Source organism: Empidonax traillii, unplaced genomic scaffold, assembly GCF_003031625.1.
Source record: "Empidonax traillii isolate 1590-97213 ecotype Southwest subspecies unplaced genomic scaffold, ASM303162v1 scaffold56:size2478089, whole genome shotgun sequence".
NCBI lineage: Eukaryota > Metazoa > Chordata > Aves > Passeriformes > Tyrannidae > Empidonax > Empidonax traillii.
This window is the reverse complement of record NW_020955249.1, coordinates 2,008,205-2,025,217: the sequence shown is the minus strand read 5'-3', so window position 1 is coordinate 2,025,217 and position 17,013 is coordinate 2,008,205. Positions and strand designations below refer to the sequence as shown.

General features: G+C 39.9%; 1 protein-coding gene across 1 annotated transcript in view; it reads left to right on the top strand.

The window, feature by feature from the left end:
• Positions 1–17,013, top strand: part of SMOC1 (SPARC related modular calcium binding 1) — a 135,837-nt gene that overhangs the window by 69,640 nt on the left and 49,184 nt on the right. Inside the window, exon 7 of the mRNA XM_027879729.1 lies at positions 15,692–15,748. Within this exon, the coding sequence (XP_027735530.1) occupies positions 15,692–15,748 (57 nt within the window). The remainder of the gene's footprint in view (positions 1–15,691; positions 15,749–17,013) is intronic.

Here is a 17,013-nt window from a genome sequence, read left to right as displayed (position 1 = left end):
CAGAAAGCAAAACCCAGGTTGAACTTCTTGTACATGTACTATCTTAACAAGTAGACAAGACTCTTGTATGGAGCTGCAAAAATCTCTCCTCAATATGTTTGCAGCCTAAACTGAGACTGGCTCAGTTGGTTAGAGCATGGTGCTAATAATGCCAAGGTTGAAGGTTCTATCCTAGTATGGGCTATTTGCTTAAGAGCTGGACTTGATGATCCTTGTGGTTCCCTTCCAGCTCAGGTTAGTCTGTGATTCAAAACAGTGAAGCAGTTTGAGAAACCTAAGATGAGCAATTTGAAATTCCAGCCAATTGAACATGTAGAATTGGGTTCCTTTTTATGGATCTGACTGTCAGAAATTAGTTTCAAGGCAGGCTTTGTTGGCAAAGAAATTCTGGGCTGCAGTTGTGGGCAAGTTGGCCCGTTCTGTGGCTTTCTTTTTTTTCCAAGAGTCTTATCTCTAGAAAACGTTAATGGCCTAGTTTTGCAGCCAATAGACTGAGCAGTCTGAATCAGTAATGAACCATTAGTCGGAGTCAGTAATTAGGCTGAGCAGTAAAGGGTGAACACTTTCCTCAGGCAAACCCAAGTGAAGGATGGCTTGTGCTAGTGTAAACAAATGGAACTGCTTGTACCTGGGGACCTGGAAGCTTTGTTTGCTGCTGTTAAGAAGTCAAGTGCAGCTGGCATTAATTCACCTGCCATCAGTCGCAGGGAGGGGAGGACACTTCCTCCACAGTGGTTAGTGTGTCTCACAGAAGACAGATAATATCTTGACAAAAACATCATATTGAAATGTGACTAAAACCTGAGACTGGGGCTTTGGTCTTTACCTTCTCCAGATCTTTCTGGATTCATCTAGGTACTGACCAAATCTGAAATGCAGCCGTGCTATCACACAAACCAAGTTTCAAATGCCCAATTGTTCCTGACTCTCTGACCTCATAAATTCTTTAGCAGTTTGTAGATAATACAGGAAAGACAGAGAAATATAGTGTGGCCTTCATCAGTATGATGAAAGAAATACAAGTTTACTGGGGCAATATGAAGTCAAGTGATGGTTCTAGCTGGTGAACACCATCTTATGAGTAATTTTTTTACACACCATTAGTAGGTAGCAAGTCTGTAGTGCAACTCAAACAATTCTTCTGTTACATATTTTTTTTTTAAATAAACACACTTAGAAGTGTGGATGAAGGAGAATTTTCATGCAAATATTATTTTCTGAACTTTTTTACTTTGTCATGTAATATTCCTAGACTAGGGCTGAAGTGTTTGTCAGGTCTTTTATGGGTAAAATATACATATGTACTCAAAATGTGCACAAACAGTGTGGTTTTGGACGGAGTCGTGTGTATATAGTGTAGCTGCATGGAAAGTCATTGTGCTATGCATATATAATAAGTCTGCTTCCTGAAAGCAGCAGATTTGCTCTGTGTGTGCTACGTGAGTGCCCCAAGTCCTTCAGATGTGCAAAAGCTTGATTTGTCCTACCACATGCTAACGGTGACTGTTAAAATTTAAGGGGTTTAGGAAATATTCTATGGGAGAAACATAAATGTGTGCTATGAAACTGGGATGGACACTCAGGTGACTAGAGAAGTTACAGGGGGAGTTTACTGCAACAAAACCTGTCCTGTAGCAGCCCAAGTGGGCTGTGAGTAAAATCTTCTGTGGAGGGAATTTGTAGTGTATAAGGTTTTGGTTAGCTCGTATTTGTATTTCCAAGCAAATTTAGCCGTGGATTTGAAGTTTGATTCTCTATTATAAAAACAGTTCTGTAAAAATTACTATTAAGTTAATCAGTAGGTTGCCAGTTTGTAGATACTCAGAATTCTTTCTGGTTCCCACTGCAATCTCTGTATGGTATATAATCTACAAAATTGTTTATGAAATTCCAGTTAAATGTAACTATAGAAAGCAAGTCAATTTCACATGCGTGGCAGATTGTAATTTGCCAATATTACAGATTTTGTAAGGTAGAGAGAATTCAGCTTTTAACTGGGAATTGTGATCAATTTTTGTCAGGACAGAGGAATGTAATTTCACAATACTGTGTATACTGGATCACTTTTGCAGAGTAGAGCAGTGTTCTAAGCAAACACATTTTTGAAATATTAAAGTCCAGAAGAAAAATTCAACCTCAAATTTGCTGCATAAACAGTAGAACTAAACACAATCCTTTTGGGTCCCCACATCACTGACTTGTCTGAAATTGTTTAGTTTTCATCAAGACTTCTTTGTGGGCCTCAGAACATATGTATCAAATTTGAGGCTGAAGAAAGTTTTACTGGCAAATGTTAACAGAAGGCAAATTCTGTTTTAAACTATATTTTGTTTGATACAGTGCAAGAATTCTGCTTTCATTTATAAAACAACAGTTCCAGTTGGTAGTTTAGTCTATATAATATGACTTAATAAAATCGTAGTTTACAAGTTTTATTATAGCAATCTACAGACGACTCATGTCTGTAATGTCTTAAGGACAGCTGTAAAGGTTTTTAAATTATTAAGTCATAGTATTGGGCAGCCTGGTGAGTAGATCTAATAAGTAGACTAACAATTGATTAAGCAACATCTGTTAAGGTATAATTAACTGTTTATGTGCTATACATGGATTTCTGGTGTCTGATCAATTACAGCTTGCAGAGAAATGGAATAGATTTGGGATCTGTAAGCTGTTTTTATTGTTTAAATACTTTATATCTATGTGGCCTTAACACCTTTTTTTTTTTTTTTAATAGTTGTTGAAATTATTCTTCCCATGATCTATAGAATCTAGACGTCTGAATGTTAATGTTTTCTTTCAAATCAATGTAATGCACCAGGAAATGTTTTGTCATGGTGCAGGTGTTTAGTTGAGGGGCTGGAAGTACTTTCCTTTCAACTCCTTTGCCCCATGAGCCTCAAAGTTTCTCTGTAAGAGAGATAAACTATGAAACCATAATGGGAATGCTTGAATGCATGCAGACCATGTGTGCTTGTAAATAAGGTAGGGGAAAGCTGGAGAAGCAACCCTAATGTTTGTTCAAGTTCCTGAGACAGCACCTAGGGGAATTAAAGCTTCTCAGAACAGATCTAGCTGGAAAAATAGCTTCCCTCTGTGTGCTCGTCTGGGTTTTTGTTCTATGTTGATAGCAAGGGCTATGCACTGCAAAATGCTTTGATAAACGCTAAGGATGGAAGAAGTCTTCCCCACAGATTGAATTTCTCTGGTCTGTGTCTTATTTCATGTCACTATGCTCAGCTTGGTGTTCAGTTTTTGATGAGACCTTAAGGTGCTGTGGCAAAGCAATTTCTGTAAGGACTTGACTGTTCAGCTGCTCACAAATACACCTTTATATGATGATGGTTCTTAAATTCCATTGTGTCTGGTTCATTTTGAACAGTCCATCTGTAGATGCCTGGCAGTCTGTAACTTGGAGTAATGACCTTCATCTTAAAATATTTTAATATTGAGAATGTATTGTCACTTATACCCTGTGTACATTATTGAGATGCTTTGTTTGTATGTATAGACTTCCTTCTGAAGCATGTTAGATTTTTTTGGAGGTCCTTCCAGCATGATTCAGCTACTCTGTCTGCTTCTCTCTGTTCTCCTTTTCTTCCCTCATGTAGAAAAACCATTCCTCTCATAATCATACACAAAAAAAATTCTTGTCCTGAGGTGAACTAACTGGGGCAATGCAGTTAGAGAGCAAAGTTGTGCTCACTCACTAAAGCTCTGAACCTCTCCTCTTTAATGATCAGAGCTGGAGGGGAACCTGTGGAAAAAGCAATTTTTCCCCCCATTTTTCTTCATTTGCACACATGCAATACAGACACAGCAGTGAGGTATCCATTCTCTTTGCCTGCAAGGAAATGAAAAGGCATATTGTAAGCCCAAGGCTAGTCTGGTTGTCAGCCAGGAATTAGTCCTCTAAAGGAGAAAGGGAGAGGGGCTGGCGAGAGAAGAGGCTGGGAATGAGGAACTAGAAGGGGGAAAGTACACTTTGAGATATGTTGAATGCACATGGCTAGAGGTGGAAGGGGTCTTGTGCTTCCTCAGTCATGCAGGTGTTGGGAGAAAGGAAGGCAGCTTATGTTCTTACACACAGGCATGTGTCTGGGAGAGCAGGGTCAAAAATTTAGACTATTTACTTAATCCCTCAGAAAGGCTTTTTTTCCCCTCTTCTGTTTTCTTTTTGTGTCTAACAGACTGCTTTACGGGCGACACGTGTGGTAATTAACACATGCAGCTGTAGGGCTTCAGCCATATGTCTGAATTTCAAATGGCCATTGATCTAGGAAATTTGCTGCCGTCTCCATCCCCCACTTACAGGCCTTGAAGATGAGGGAATTTATAGAGTCTTTACCTTAAAGAGACCAGAGCTGAAAGGAAAGGAGTGAAAGGGAATGTGTGGTATTGCAAGAGAGGAAAGAGAGGCTGATATTCTAATCATACTGTTCATGCCCTGTGCCCCAGGTCACTGTATATTTTCAGGTAGCTTCTAAAATGTTTCCACAGCTAGGGATCTGGTTATTACTATATAAAGCTTGAATAACAGTCGTTAATTTTTTTTCCCTTGTTCAGCAAAGCAGTCTAAGATCAGAGTCACAATGTCCTTATGGACATTTAAGATGTGCTGCCTTTCCCACAAGTTTATGGGCTCTTACACAGTCTAGAAGTGACAAGGTGGTAGTTGATTGTGGACTCTGAGCAGCCTTTTAGAAGAAGTAGTTGAGGAGAGAGTGTCTTGGGTGGGAGGCTGTGCAGAAACAGAGAATACTTCACATCAAAGCAGAGGGTCCTGAAAAAAGTTGATATATTGTAGGTAGAATAAAACTGGAGAGGCTAAACTAAACAATCATATGGTGGTTGTTGCTTTTGCCAGGAGTGATCAGGCAGCGTTGACAGCGCTACAGAGCTTTTTGCAGACTTCTCTCCAAGTTTGGGGCAATGTCAAGTGCTAAAAATCTAGCTATGAGATATGGTGCCTTAAGCAAAATACTTCTTTGTGCGGAAACTTTTTTGCTCCCTGTTGTATGTCAAATATCACTCAAGGCAGTGAGCCAAACAGAAGATGGTTCAAAATTTAGACACTGTACCTTAAAGTCCTGCAGTATCTATAATACTTGTACTGTTTACAGGGTGAGATAAAAATATATTCTTCTACCAAGTAGGAAGTTATAGAAAGGTAAGCATCTCTTCCTGTACTTTTCCTCCATCATTCTATTTTTAAACATTCTCAGTGCTGGGTATTGCTGATTCCTTGATTTCATCACTCACTCTGCAGTGTAAGTAATGCTGACACTTTGGAGGTGTTTCTGCTTTGGATTAAAAGAAAAAATCTCAAAAGACAACGAAAAACACCAACAAACATTCCTAATAGTGTATGCTCCAACTCTTGCTGAAGGGGGACTGTGATTTACCTTATAATATTGCTACTCTATTTTCCTGTCTTCTACCTCTTCTCTCCAGTTTCCCTGTGAAGCTTACTGCCAGGACTGTCTGGAACAGCCATGTATGACAGTGCCTCTTCTAAATCACTTCCCTTTTCTCATTTTTTTTTTTTAAACTACAGACAGTATTCCCTCTTGGGACAAGATGGCCCAACGTCTCATGTATGGATTAGCATGATCTTTTACAAATAATTTGGTTGTAGCATATATTGATATGCACTTGGATACAGTTTTTGTTACACAGATACAGGACCTAATTCTTCTTTATTCACTGTTTATTACAGCTGTTTTATTTCCTTTCAGTTGCTTACCTCCCTGAAAAATAAGGTTGTTCCAATTCTTCCTCTCGTCTTCATTATCTTGATCCTTCTCTGTAGAGAAAAAGGGCAGTACTGGATTTACAGCTCTCTGGATTGTATTTAGCACAGCAAAGCCTTTCTATGCTATTTGAGCCATGAAGGTGTCTGCTGGTCCAAAAGAGTCTTGGGAGACTCGGTTTTGAAACTGATTGCCGTCTCTGTAGCCAGCTGCCATTGTCAACTTGCAATTGTCGTCATTCTTCAGCAAGTGTTAAATAGTCATGAATTTTGGTAGTGGGTAGTTTTTGGTGCTATGTGTTATGGCCAGTTCAAAAACCCGTCTAGTCTCCCTGATTCTTTTAGTCGTATCTCCATTTCTCCTTGGGTATGTGTATCAGTAGGGGGATGGCATTGGACTTTCAAAGGATAGCTTAAGTACACAGCTGAATGAAAAATACTCTTTACTCCCCTCAGGAGTCTCTTTCTGCAGACTGTGTACGTTCTTTAGGTGTGTAAGCATTCCAATAGCCTTCCCATATGTTGTTGTGGCTGATCTTTTTACGCCACTGAAATTGTGGCTGGTACATAAGGAGAAGTGCCACACTCCACGGTGTTGCAGATTCATCTCTTTAGCCGTGCAGAACATTGCTAGCAGCTGTGAAACATCGCTCTGCTTCGACAGGCAGGCTGTGATCCTGTCTGAAAACCTACCAGATGACCCAAGCAGAATCTGGAGACTTCACCGATTAAACTGCTGCAGGGAGTGTTGGGGGAGGGTGAGAATAACAAGTCTCTGAAAATGGGGGGAGGACATGGGGGGGGGAACAATGTCTTCACAGCTTGTTAGTGATTCCATATTTTTGTGTGACTCTAGACTGGAAATGGTCTCAAAGTAACATGACCTTTATTACCTGCTTCACCTTTTTAACAGATAAGGTTCAAATCTAGCCTTGGGCATTTATTTTTCTTATTACTTCCAAATCTTCAAAGAGACATGCTTTACCTTTTGTGAAGGAATTTGGCTGTGAAGTCTTCAAACTGGAAAAGTCTGCATAAGGTAAACCTATGCACAGTGACAGGTCTTCTCCTTTCAGGCTTCCTTGCCTTTGACCTCAAAAATGCTCTATTAAACAAACTAAAATCTGATCATCTGCTTTTCTAACCCATATCTTTTGTATAAATTGCTTTGATAGAGATCATCTCTGTGTTGGACTTTGGCCCAAAAATGAACTGAGAATTCTAGTTCCAAACAACAGGACTCTGTGCAGCTTCCTTGTTCCGAATTAATCTGTATTCAGTCTAGTTGAGAGATACTGCTGCTTCTTGTCCAGAACTCCAAGCCTGCAAAATTGTTAAAGACTGTGGTTTACTGTTTACAATTTGGAGAGAAACTGGCTGCAAACCAAGAAATCTTATTTTACAGGTTTTGAGGTTTTGAATCCCTCATTTATTACTCACTAGAACAAAAGAGAGATCACACAAACTTGTGGCTCCCTGCTGTCCTCCTAAATCAGTTCATTGTACTATAGTTGGGATCTTTGCTTGAAAAAGGGGAGAGAAAAGGGTGAGTCTCAAGTTTGAATTAGGTGAGCGCTCTAAAAGAATGGCTTTAATAATTTTAAGGTACTTTGTCTTTTGCTTGGAAGCATGCCCATATACCTGAGGAAAAATGTTATTTGGAGTGCTACATTTGTATGAGTGTGTTAAAACAACAACTTTTCACGAGTACAAATTTACATCACCAGAAAGTTCACAAACAACTCAGCTTAATTCTCTCAGCTTTATGGGTGCTGCTTGTTCCTATAACATATGCGTCTCTGCATTGACACCAAAATCCTTAAGTGTTACCATCGAAGTGGTAAACTGTAATGGCTCAGTTTCCAACTGCCTTGTCTTCCATGCAGCAGTACTAGGAAGATCTTTTTCTTCAGAAAGGTTTGCATAACTTATAGAAGTGAGTCAGGTATTTTACGTGGTAATTACCATAGGGCTTGGTTCAACCTGCAGAGTTCAAATCTGAATCTGGATCTAAACTTTCCCAGAGGCACAGGGTGTGTTTGGACATTGTGTTGGTTTGACCTATTATAGTGCAAGGTCTGTGGACTGGTATTCTCCATCTTCCCAAATATGAGACATTCAGGGCCACTTTTAAGTTATGTGTAATTGAAATAATATAAAACTCAATCTCATGTTGAGAAAGGTGTCTACAACATTATGTTTGAAGGGTAATACCTTACTTCATCTTTATTTTTCAAAAGAAACTGTTTAAAAGCTGCTAAGAATTATTGGTTAGAGGGAAGGTTTGTTTTGGCTAATTACTGAAGTACCTTGAGAACTTAACACAGTAAATAAGAACTTTGGATTTTAGAGAGATTCTATCTGAATCTTAATATTTGGCAGTTTCAAAGCCACTGAATTCCAGAGACTAGAGCATTATATTAACAGAGTGCTGCTCCAGACCCCTTTTGACACATTTTCTTTTGAAGGAGCAGGCCCAGGAAGAGGGAGCTCTTTGTTTGTGGGCAGAATAAACTCATTGTACACCCAAACAATTAACTCTTCAATCGACTCACCAGCCTCTGTAAAGCACTCCACTCCCCTCTCTGTCTACCTCCAGTTCTATTCAGAGACTTAAGCACACCAATGTTTTTTGTTTATTATTCTGAAGAAATCCTTCACAAGAATAGTTGGAGCAGATCAACATTGTCCTCCTAGCAGCATTTATCTCTGCCTGGCAGTGAATGTGTCAATCAGGAATCAAAAAGCCAAACAGGAGGCTTTGAATTGTGTCACAGGGGTCAGAGTTACTTCCAGCTGTCTGTGCATGGGATAGGCTTTCTTGCAGGGCGAAGAATTGTGCTGCCAAACAAACACACTGACTACATTGGACCACGAAGTCCTTGGGGCTTGAGTGGCTTTTTTCATGTTGATGCACCTGCAAGGGAGATGTGAGAAGGAAGTGGGGGGAACTAATGCCTTCCAGAAGGCACAGGGGAAGGCTACTCATCCTATCTGGAATGCAGTGCTCAAGTAAAGGCTGCCTGCATCCATATGGCATACAGAATAGTTGATGTAAGAAGAGAAAAATTACTGCAATGACAGTGCAAGTCAACCTTTACAGTTAGGAGATCATTAAGCCATACAGAGCCCTTGCATGTTTAGCACTTGGGCATATTTTCACCTTTTTAAGCAAAACTTTACTGTATTTTGGTCCATGTCCAAGTGTTTGGGGGTGGTTATATCCAAAGGCAGCACATTATTGCTGTTTCTTAAAATGAAGGCAATAAAGAGTGAGAACTTGCTTTTGCTGATTTGGTTTAAAAAGTTGAGATTGTTTTCTTAACAGCTGTGGGATCTCCATACATAGAAGTGGTTGGACTTAATGATCTTAAAGGTCTTTTTTAACTTAAATAATTCTGTGGAAAGGAGTGTGAAAACTTGGCAGAGAAGTCTATCTGCACTGGTGTGTTTCCATTTCAGCTGCTTGGCAAGAAATTATCTTGACTGGCTGGATTGTAAGAATTTCATAATTTTTTTGGCATGAATGCTAACTTTCTGCACTTATATTGGCGGTATAAGTCTCTGCATAAAAGTTGCATAGACTATTAAATTAATTGTGAAATCTTTGCATTTGATGTAGGGAAGGGCTGTGATTAAGGCAACAACTTGCTCCTCCCCTATAATATTGGAAGGAGCACGTGTTTTTGTGTAAGACCCCCTGTAGTGCAAACACAAGTTTTGTTGTCTTTTTTTTTAATACTTAAAACAACACCCCCAGACCTGGGGGTAATACGTAGATATGTCCAAGTTGTAAAACTGCATCTTCAAGATTCAGGAACTGCACAGACACAGGAAGCCTAGTTGGCCTGGCAAGTTTTTGCTCTTTTGACCAGAGTTACTAAAGCTGCAGAAATAAGTGTGTATTCAGGAGTACTGAAGCCTAGGAAAGCTCTTCTCCCTTCATGTTGGCTTAACAGATTTGCTGAAGGTGGACTTTGCTGCATTGAACAGGACATCCTAAGAATTTGCTTGAACAGGACATCCTAAGAATTTGCTTGCTGTCCTGACTCTCTGTGCTCTAAGTTGCCTATTTAGCTTCAGCTATGCTCTGTAATAGCTCAGCCAAAACCAGGTGGTGATAGGTGAAGGAATCACATGACACTGGTTCTGCTCCTCCCAGAGCAGAACCATGCACTTAAAATTCTCATCTGCTTATTCTGTTAGGCTGACTCAAGTCTGGCAACTATTGATGTACATGCTGTAGACTTTCAAAAAAGACTTAATTTTGTATAAGGCCTGGATGGTTGATTCCATAAGCACCTGGGCTCTTCAAAATGCAAGAAATGTTTACAGACTGTCATGTGAATTCCACTGAGAACACAAAATTAATTACCTATATCACATCTCCTACCCAGGAAGGTAAACCCACTGCAAAAGTCATCTGTATAAGTGCATCATCACGTTAACAGACCAAGACCTACACACTTCCTAAGCAACCTCAACATTCTGTATATCACTTTTATCTCCTACCTTTCCCCTTTATCTGGCTTCCATTAGGTGGCTTGAGGTAAGAAGATTGATTCGCAGCAGCAGGCAGTTACTTCACATTTTTTCATAGTAATTAATGCTTTTTTTATGGCAGGGAGTCTAGTTTTCTCCTGGCATAAAGAGTTGCTCCTGTCTTCAGTGCTTGTCCTTCACAGCAAAGAGATCACTTTAACAGTTGTCTTTTGCATGAACTGAATCTCCTTGTCCCTCAACCCCAGTGTATGCTGCAGTCATTTCAGATGTGGATCCTTTCTAGGTATTCTACAAGGATAAGGCTAAGGGAGGGGAATCCTGGTGAGAGCATAAAGTTCTTGCCCAGCACTAGCAGTAGATCAGGACGTGCAAGTAATTGTCCCTGGTCTGAGTAATTGTCAGGATAATGCAATAAAAACTGTTCTTGCTTATGAGCTTCTGACAGCAGTAGTGCAAGTGGTCTTCTGGTTTATAGCCATGGTGTCTTAATGTGAAAATGGCTTACAGAGTCTCATTTTGACCTGCCAATTTTACTCTTATCCTGAGGCAAGGTAAAAATACCATTTTAAAGTTGACAGCAATGGAGCCAGAAAAATTTGTTTAGCTCTTACAAGTGTACCCTAGGAAAAGGAGACTTACTGGAGAGGAGTTTTGTAGCTTTAAAATGTTGTCCCAAGAAGAAGTATTCTGTTGAGTGATACTATCTGTATTCAGTGGTCTTGGGAAAAGAAAATGGGCATTAAAGCTGTGTTGTAAAACATGAAAAACATGTAAAACATGTATGCCAATGAACTCTTCACCAAGGCTCTGAAATATTTTGCAACCAAGGGAAGCGGTTCTGCATTATATGAGTTCCTTATCTGGAGGCATTGATATATAGAGGGATTAGGAAGTAGCACTTGACCTCTTTGTCTCAGTTCGTGACATGCTGTGCATAAGAAACTGTTGCAGTTACGTGCCTCTTTTGGAAGTGTGAAATTTAATAGCTTTTTTGAAAAACAAAAAGAATAGGTGGTGCCCAGTGAACATACTTCATTGTCTTTGTACCCAAAGTAACAATATCCTCTATATTTCATATATTACAGGAGGCCCTAGGTCTCTGAAATAGCCTTGTTTTTCTGTTCTATGTTGAAATATTTATTTAAGGAATACAAAATGTTTGTTCAAAATTTTCAGGTATGTAAAATAGGACTTATTCCTTGTTTACAAGGAGCAAACAGGCCAGTGGAACAAATTTTCAGTGTAATGAATGGAGCATTGAATGAGAGAAAAATCAAATACGAGTAGACAAGTAAGACCCCATGCACAAACACAAGTTTTGTTTTCTTTTTTAATACTTAAAAAAAAAAAAAAACAGACCTGGGGGTAATACATAGATATGTCAAAGTTTTGTAAAATTTTGACATATCTATTTTCTGCCCAATGGGAACAGCAGTGAAGTTTTTTGCCATAAGCTAGTTTGAGAGCTAGCTACTGAAAATTCTCCAGTTAAGGAAAAAACTTAGTAATTTCAGAGTATGAAGCTGGCGCCTGGGAAGTGAGCATGGTGTTTTTAATGAAGTGCAATTTTTGTCTTTTATGTGACTGTTTCATGACCTTTAAAAAATAATCAGAAATATCCTTGACTTTTGATTTTTGAAAAATGGTGATTGTAATTACAGGGCTCTTGTCTATTGCGTTTTTTCTTGTATGTGTGATGAAAGAACTCTACTTGCTTAAACAACAGGGGAGTAATTATATTTCCATCTATTTGCAAAACCCTTAATACTGTACTGGGTGCTGCTACAATGTGGACTTAGTGACAATTTGGCCTTAGTAGGCCAGTAAGGAAATGACTGTGCAATTCACTGAGCCGTTTTACGGAGATTATCTTAAACAGTAGCTTTGAACTGAGGGGTTTATTTAATACTCTTCAGTAGCTTAATGCCTAGCTTCATACATAAGCTGCTGCAAAATTCTTTCTTTAAGAAGAATGTATTTCACAAATTGTAATTGCTGCTGTGTTCTCACATACACAAATCTAAAAGAACTGCCCTGAACCTGAAGTGTCCTTAGTTCTGCCAAAGTTCACATAATGGTTTGGATAAAGTGCTGTGGCTCAAATCCACTTCTGATTTTTTCCCACTGTTGGTTTCTGGGTTGCTGCTTTAAATCTGAAAAGCACTTCTGTAATTACTTTGTGCAGAAGCATTCATGAGAACAATAAGAAGAAACTTATTATTGTACTAGTCTTTTTTTATGTCAGGTCTCTTCCTTTTTTGTATAACTTAAGAATTATTGACTTACAGTTGTTCTATGAGTGTCTTCAGCAGTTTTGGGTTGATTTCTCAATCTGTAAAACCAATCATGCTAATTACATACTGTTCACTGCCTTTTTACAGTGTAAAGTGTTATCCTAAATAAATAACAAGCCACAGTTGTGGCTTCTGGAATCTTGCAGAAGCAGAGCAGCCTACTCTAACAAAAAAAAAGTCAAGATCAGCTATTTACTTTTATCCAAAGATTTTTTTAAAGGGCAGAATCTTCTTCCTTGTAATTTAAACAATTTTCAGGATTTTTTTCCAAGTCAGTTCCTCAAACTTTAAGAAAAAAAAAAAAAGTACTGCCTATCCATGTAACTGGCAATGCCCAATAACAGGAAAGCTCAGAACAAGAGTTGATTGAGGAATGGTAAGTATTTTTTCTTCCAAGTATTTTTTGTTATATTTGCAGTTAAGCATAAAACCAAATACAATGATGAAGAGGGAACATGACAACAGGGCGTCTTTCGCTCATTTCTGTCAACCTCCTTTACTTCAGTGTATCTCTGAGGTTGAGATGGAATTATCAGCATGTTTTTGCTTTCTGTGAATTAGATTACTTTGTGGAAATGGATAAAATTAGGGAAAAGTGAAAGAGGTGTTAAGGCTTTTGCTCACTTTATAAAACTGCAAATACAAGTATGGGTAAAAAAAGTCTACAAGCTTCTGTTTTCCACTTCTGCCCTTTCTTTCCTGTTCCAATGGTCTCTTACTTTTGTAAATGGAACTGATACAAGGGAAGGCTAAGGGCAGTTACTGCTACCTCTGTCCCATGTACCTTTCTTCCAGATATTGTTTGCCCTGTGCATCTGTTGGCCACAGAGATGGAGGCAAGCCTAACTTTTCTGGCATGGACTCCTCCCTCCAACAAATTTTCACTGTGTAACTTTACATTTTAGGTTACTGCCCACTTTGATGCCTAGTACCACTTTTGCCCATAACATGTGACAAAAAATAGTTGCTAGAAATTGCAAGCTTCAAGTCTCTTTATTTCAAAAGATAAAAAACCCCAACAATTCCAGGTGAAGTAGGTTGACCCTGACTGGATGTCAGGCAGCCACCGAAGTTGCTCTCTCCCCTCCACAATGGGACAGGGGAGAAAATATAACAAAGGGTCCATGAGCTGAGATAAGGTCCAGAAGAGATCACTCACTGATCACCATCACAGGCAAAACAGACTCAGCTTGGGAATATTAACTAAATTTTTTACTAACAAAATCAGAGCAGGATAACGAGAAATTAAATAAACCTTAAAACCACTTTCCCTCATCATTCCTCCCTTCCAAGCTCTACCTCCTCCCCCTCAAGCAGCACAGGTAGACCAGGAATGGGGGTTATGGTCAGTTCATCACAAGTTCCTGCTGCTGCTCAGGGAGAAGAGTCCTTCTCTTGCTCTGGCGTGGGGTCCTTCCCATGGGAGACAGATCTCCATGATGTTCGTCAATGTGAGTCCTTCCCACGGACAACAGTTCTTCACAAACTGCTGCACTGTGGGTCACTTTTCTACAGAGTGCAGTCCTTCAGGCACAGGCTGCTCCAACATAGGTCCCCCACAGGACCACAGTCCTACCAGGAAAACCTGCTCCAGTGTGGGCTCTTCTGTCTGTGGGTCAGCAGGTCCTTGCCAGGACCCTGCTCCAAAATGGGTTTCCCACAGAGTAACAGCCTCCTTCAGGTATCCACCTATTCCAGCTTGAATCTCCTCCACAGGCTGCAGGTGGATCTCTGCATCCCTGTGATCTCCCATGGGCTGTAGGGGCACAGCTGCCTCACCGTGGTCTGCACCGTGGGCTGCAGGGGAACCTCAGCTCTGCTGCCTGGAGCACCTCCTGCCCTTCCTTCTACACTGACCTTGGTCTACAGAGTTGTTCCTCTCACATATTCTCACTCCACTGTTCTCTGGCTGAAATAACATCTGCACAACAATTTATTTTTCCTTCTTAAATATGTTATCACAGAGGCATTACAACCATTTCTGATTGGCTCGGCTTTGGCCAGTGGCATGTTCATCTTGGAGCCAGCTGGCATTGGCTCTGCTGGACATGGAGGAAGCTTCTAGCAGCTTCTCACAGAAGCCACTCCAGTAGGCCCCCCCACCACTACCAGAAGCTGGCCACACAAACCCAATATACTAGGCTATTCTCATATTTAGTTTAAATACCGACAACATTCTATTTTCTAATCTTGCATTGTAATAAGAGACTTTGCTCTGCAGCTTTTTCCAGTTAAGCTTGCTCACAGTCAGAAATTTTGCCTCACTAAAAGCTATGCCAACATTCTAGTGCTGTGTAAAGATGCTCCAAGCTGGGACTTGAAATCCAGTTCCCTCTGAGCCCTGAGGAAATTAGACTTAGCCCGAATCCAGGCTGGACCTGTAGATATGATGGGTAGGTGTACTAAGCCAAAGAAATTGTAAATTGAACACTTTTCTCTGTGGTCGATCTCTAAATATCAAGATTTGTATTTCCTGTGGAACGTTTTTTTGGTTGAGGCTTTTAATTATGAAAGAATTGTGGTCAGAAGACATGGAGCATTCTTGCACATGAGAAACCTAATGTAAGAGAAGTCCTTTTCCCACAATTTTGCAATTAGAAGACATTGTCACCACATTACAATTAGAGAACACCTTGATGCAGTCGTATTAAGAAAAAAGACTTGCTATTGACCATCCCTTTCTAACAGCTCTGCAGTGAATACTGGTTCCAGGTTCTACACAGGTAAGTTTCAGAAGAAAAGTTTTCTTTTGAACAAAAGGAATGTGGAGAAAGACACAATGGGACAGAAATCTCTAGACCTCTGCTGTCCCAAGGAATAGCCTGTGTGAAACTAAAGTGACATGAAGCTAAAAAGCTGATTGCTTGATCAGTGCAACAAGGGGAAACTACCAGGTGATACACACCAGTGGTTTGTGGAGGGAGGGGGGAGGCTTTCAAAGTCTAAGGATAGTGCTTGACGCATGTTTTATGTGAATGTTATTGCTGTTAGCATAAAATGATTTCATTCTGTCTGTCTTCCTTCTCTTCTGGACTTGGCCGGGCCATGTACCAATCCCAATCATTCAACTGTACTGGAGAGTAGATAGTATTTACCTCAATAATGGTAGTTTCTTTTCGGTTCTTTTTAACCCTCAATTCAGATGATGGTTCGAAGCCAACGCCTACCATGGAAACCCAGCCTATTTTCGACGGAGAAGGTAAGAACATCACTTAAAATAACAACCAAAAAAGCTACTTCTCTCTCCCTTTACCCTGGGATTTATGGCTTAAATGCTTTCTTTATCCTGCAAAGCAGAAAAGCCAGTGAATCTAAGTTATCCAAATTTCACAGTGCCCTTGGGACCTCAGGCATTTCCCTAATCCTTTTACATCCTCCCTACTCTTCTGGAATCCAACAATAACACCAGTTGACCAGATTCTTGGCATCATCTTGGGAGTAAAAAGTGTCAGAGCAAGTAAAAAAAAGGTGCATCAAGTCAGAAATGACAACTTCCTGTAGACTGTCCTTACCCCTTTACTATCTACACCCTCATGATTCTGGGAGTTTCATAACCTCTGCAATGTGTTACAGCTTCACAAAAGGAAGGGTAATGCTAAACCGCAGCTTGTGAATGTTGACTTGCATGAAAATTGCTGGGAGGTTTCTTTATTTAGCAATTGCTTTCATTGACGCACACACTATTTAAGCAAATGAAGTCATTGTCCTGGGCCCACTTAATTCATGGCCCACCCAGGCAGTTTCCTTCTCAAATGGGCAATCTTGCAATTGTGTTATTTTGGATAGAGAATTTCGGACTTCAGTCTACTGGAAGCCTTTAAACAAGGATAAAACGGCTGTCATCACAGAGGGTTCAGGCCTTTTGCACATACAAACATAAATACCAGTGGGGATAGTGGTCCTTTGGTAATGAATGGGCCTAGTAGCAACTGCTTATATCTTGCATATTGCTTAGAAGTAGTGCATGTTTTCTACAGTTTTAAACCCACAGCCATTATAGTAAAGCTACGGGCCAAAGCATGAACCACTCTGTGACATATCTGAAACTGGGGATCATAAGGCAGTGAGGGAAAGCCGATGCATTTCATAGTGGTCTGCTGTACTTCACAGGTTTTTTTCTAAATCAGGTCAAAGTCAGAAATGGAGGCTACTGAACCAAAGTAGGTGGTACTGTACTGTTGATATTTCATGCCTTCTTGTAAAAATAGGTGATGGGGTGGGGTTTTATTGTTGCTAAAATAACTTATTTAATGGAAAGATGCTGTAGTCCTATCACTTTCATTTAGTGATCGTAGATTTGTAAGAATCTTCTTGTAAGCTTTAAGAAACAGCAAAGCCCTCAGAGCAAAAAGCATTTTCAAATAAACAAAGGAGACTGAAACCATGCTGACTATGTCTTGTTTATATCAAAAGAAAGTTCCTCCTGGCAGCAAGCTGATACTGTATTAAATTACTGTTTGTAAT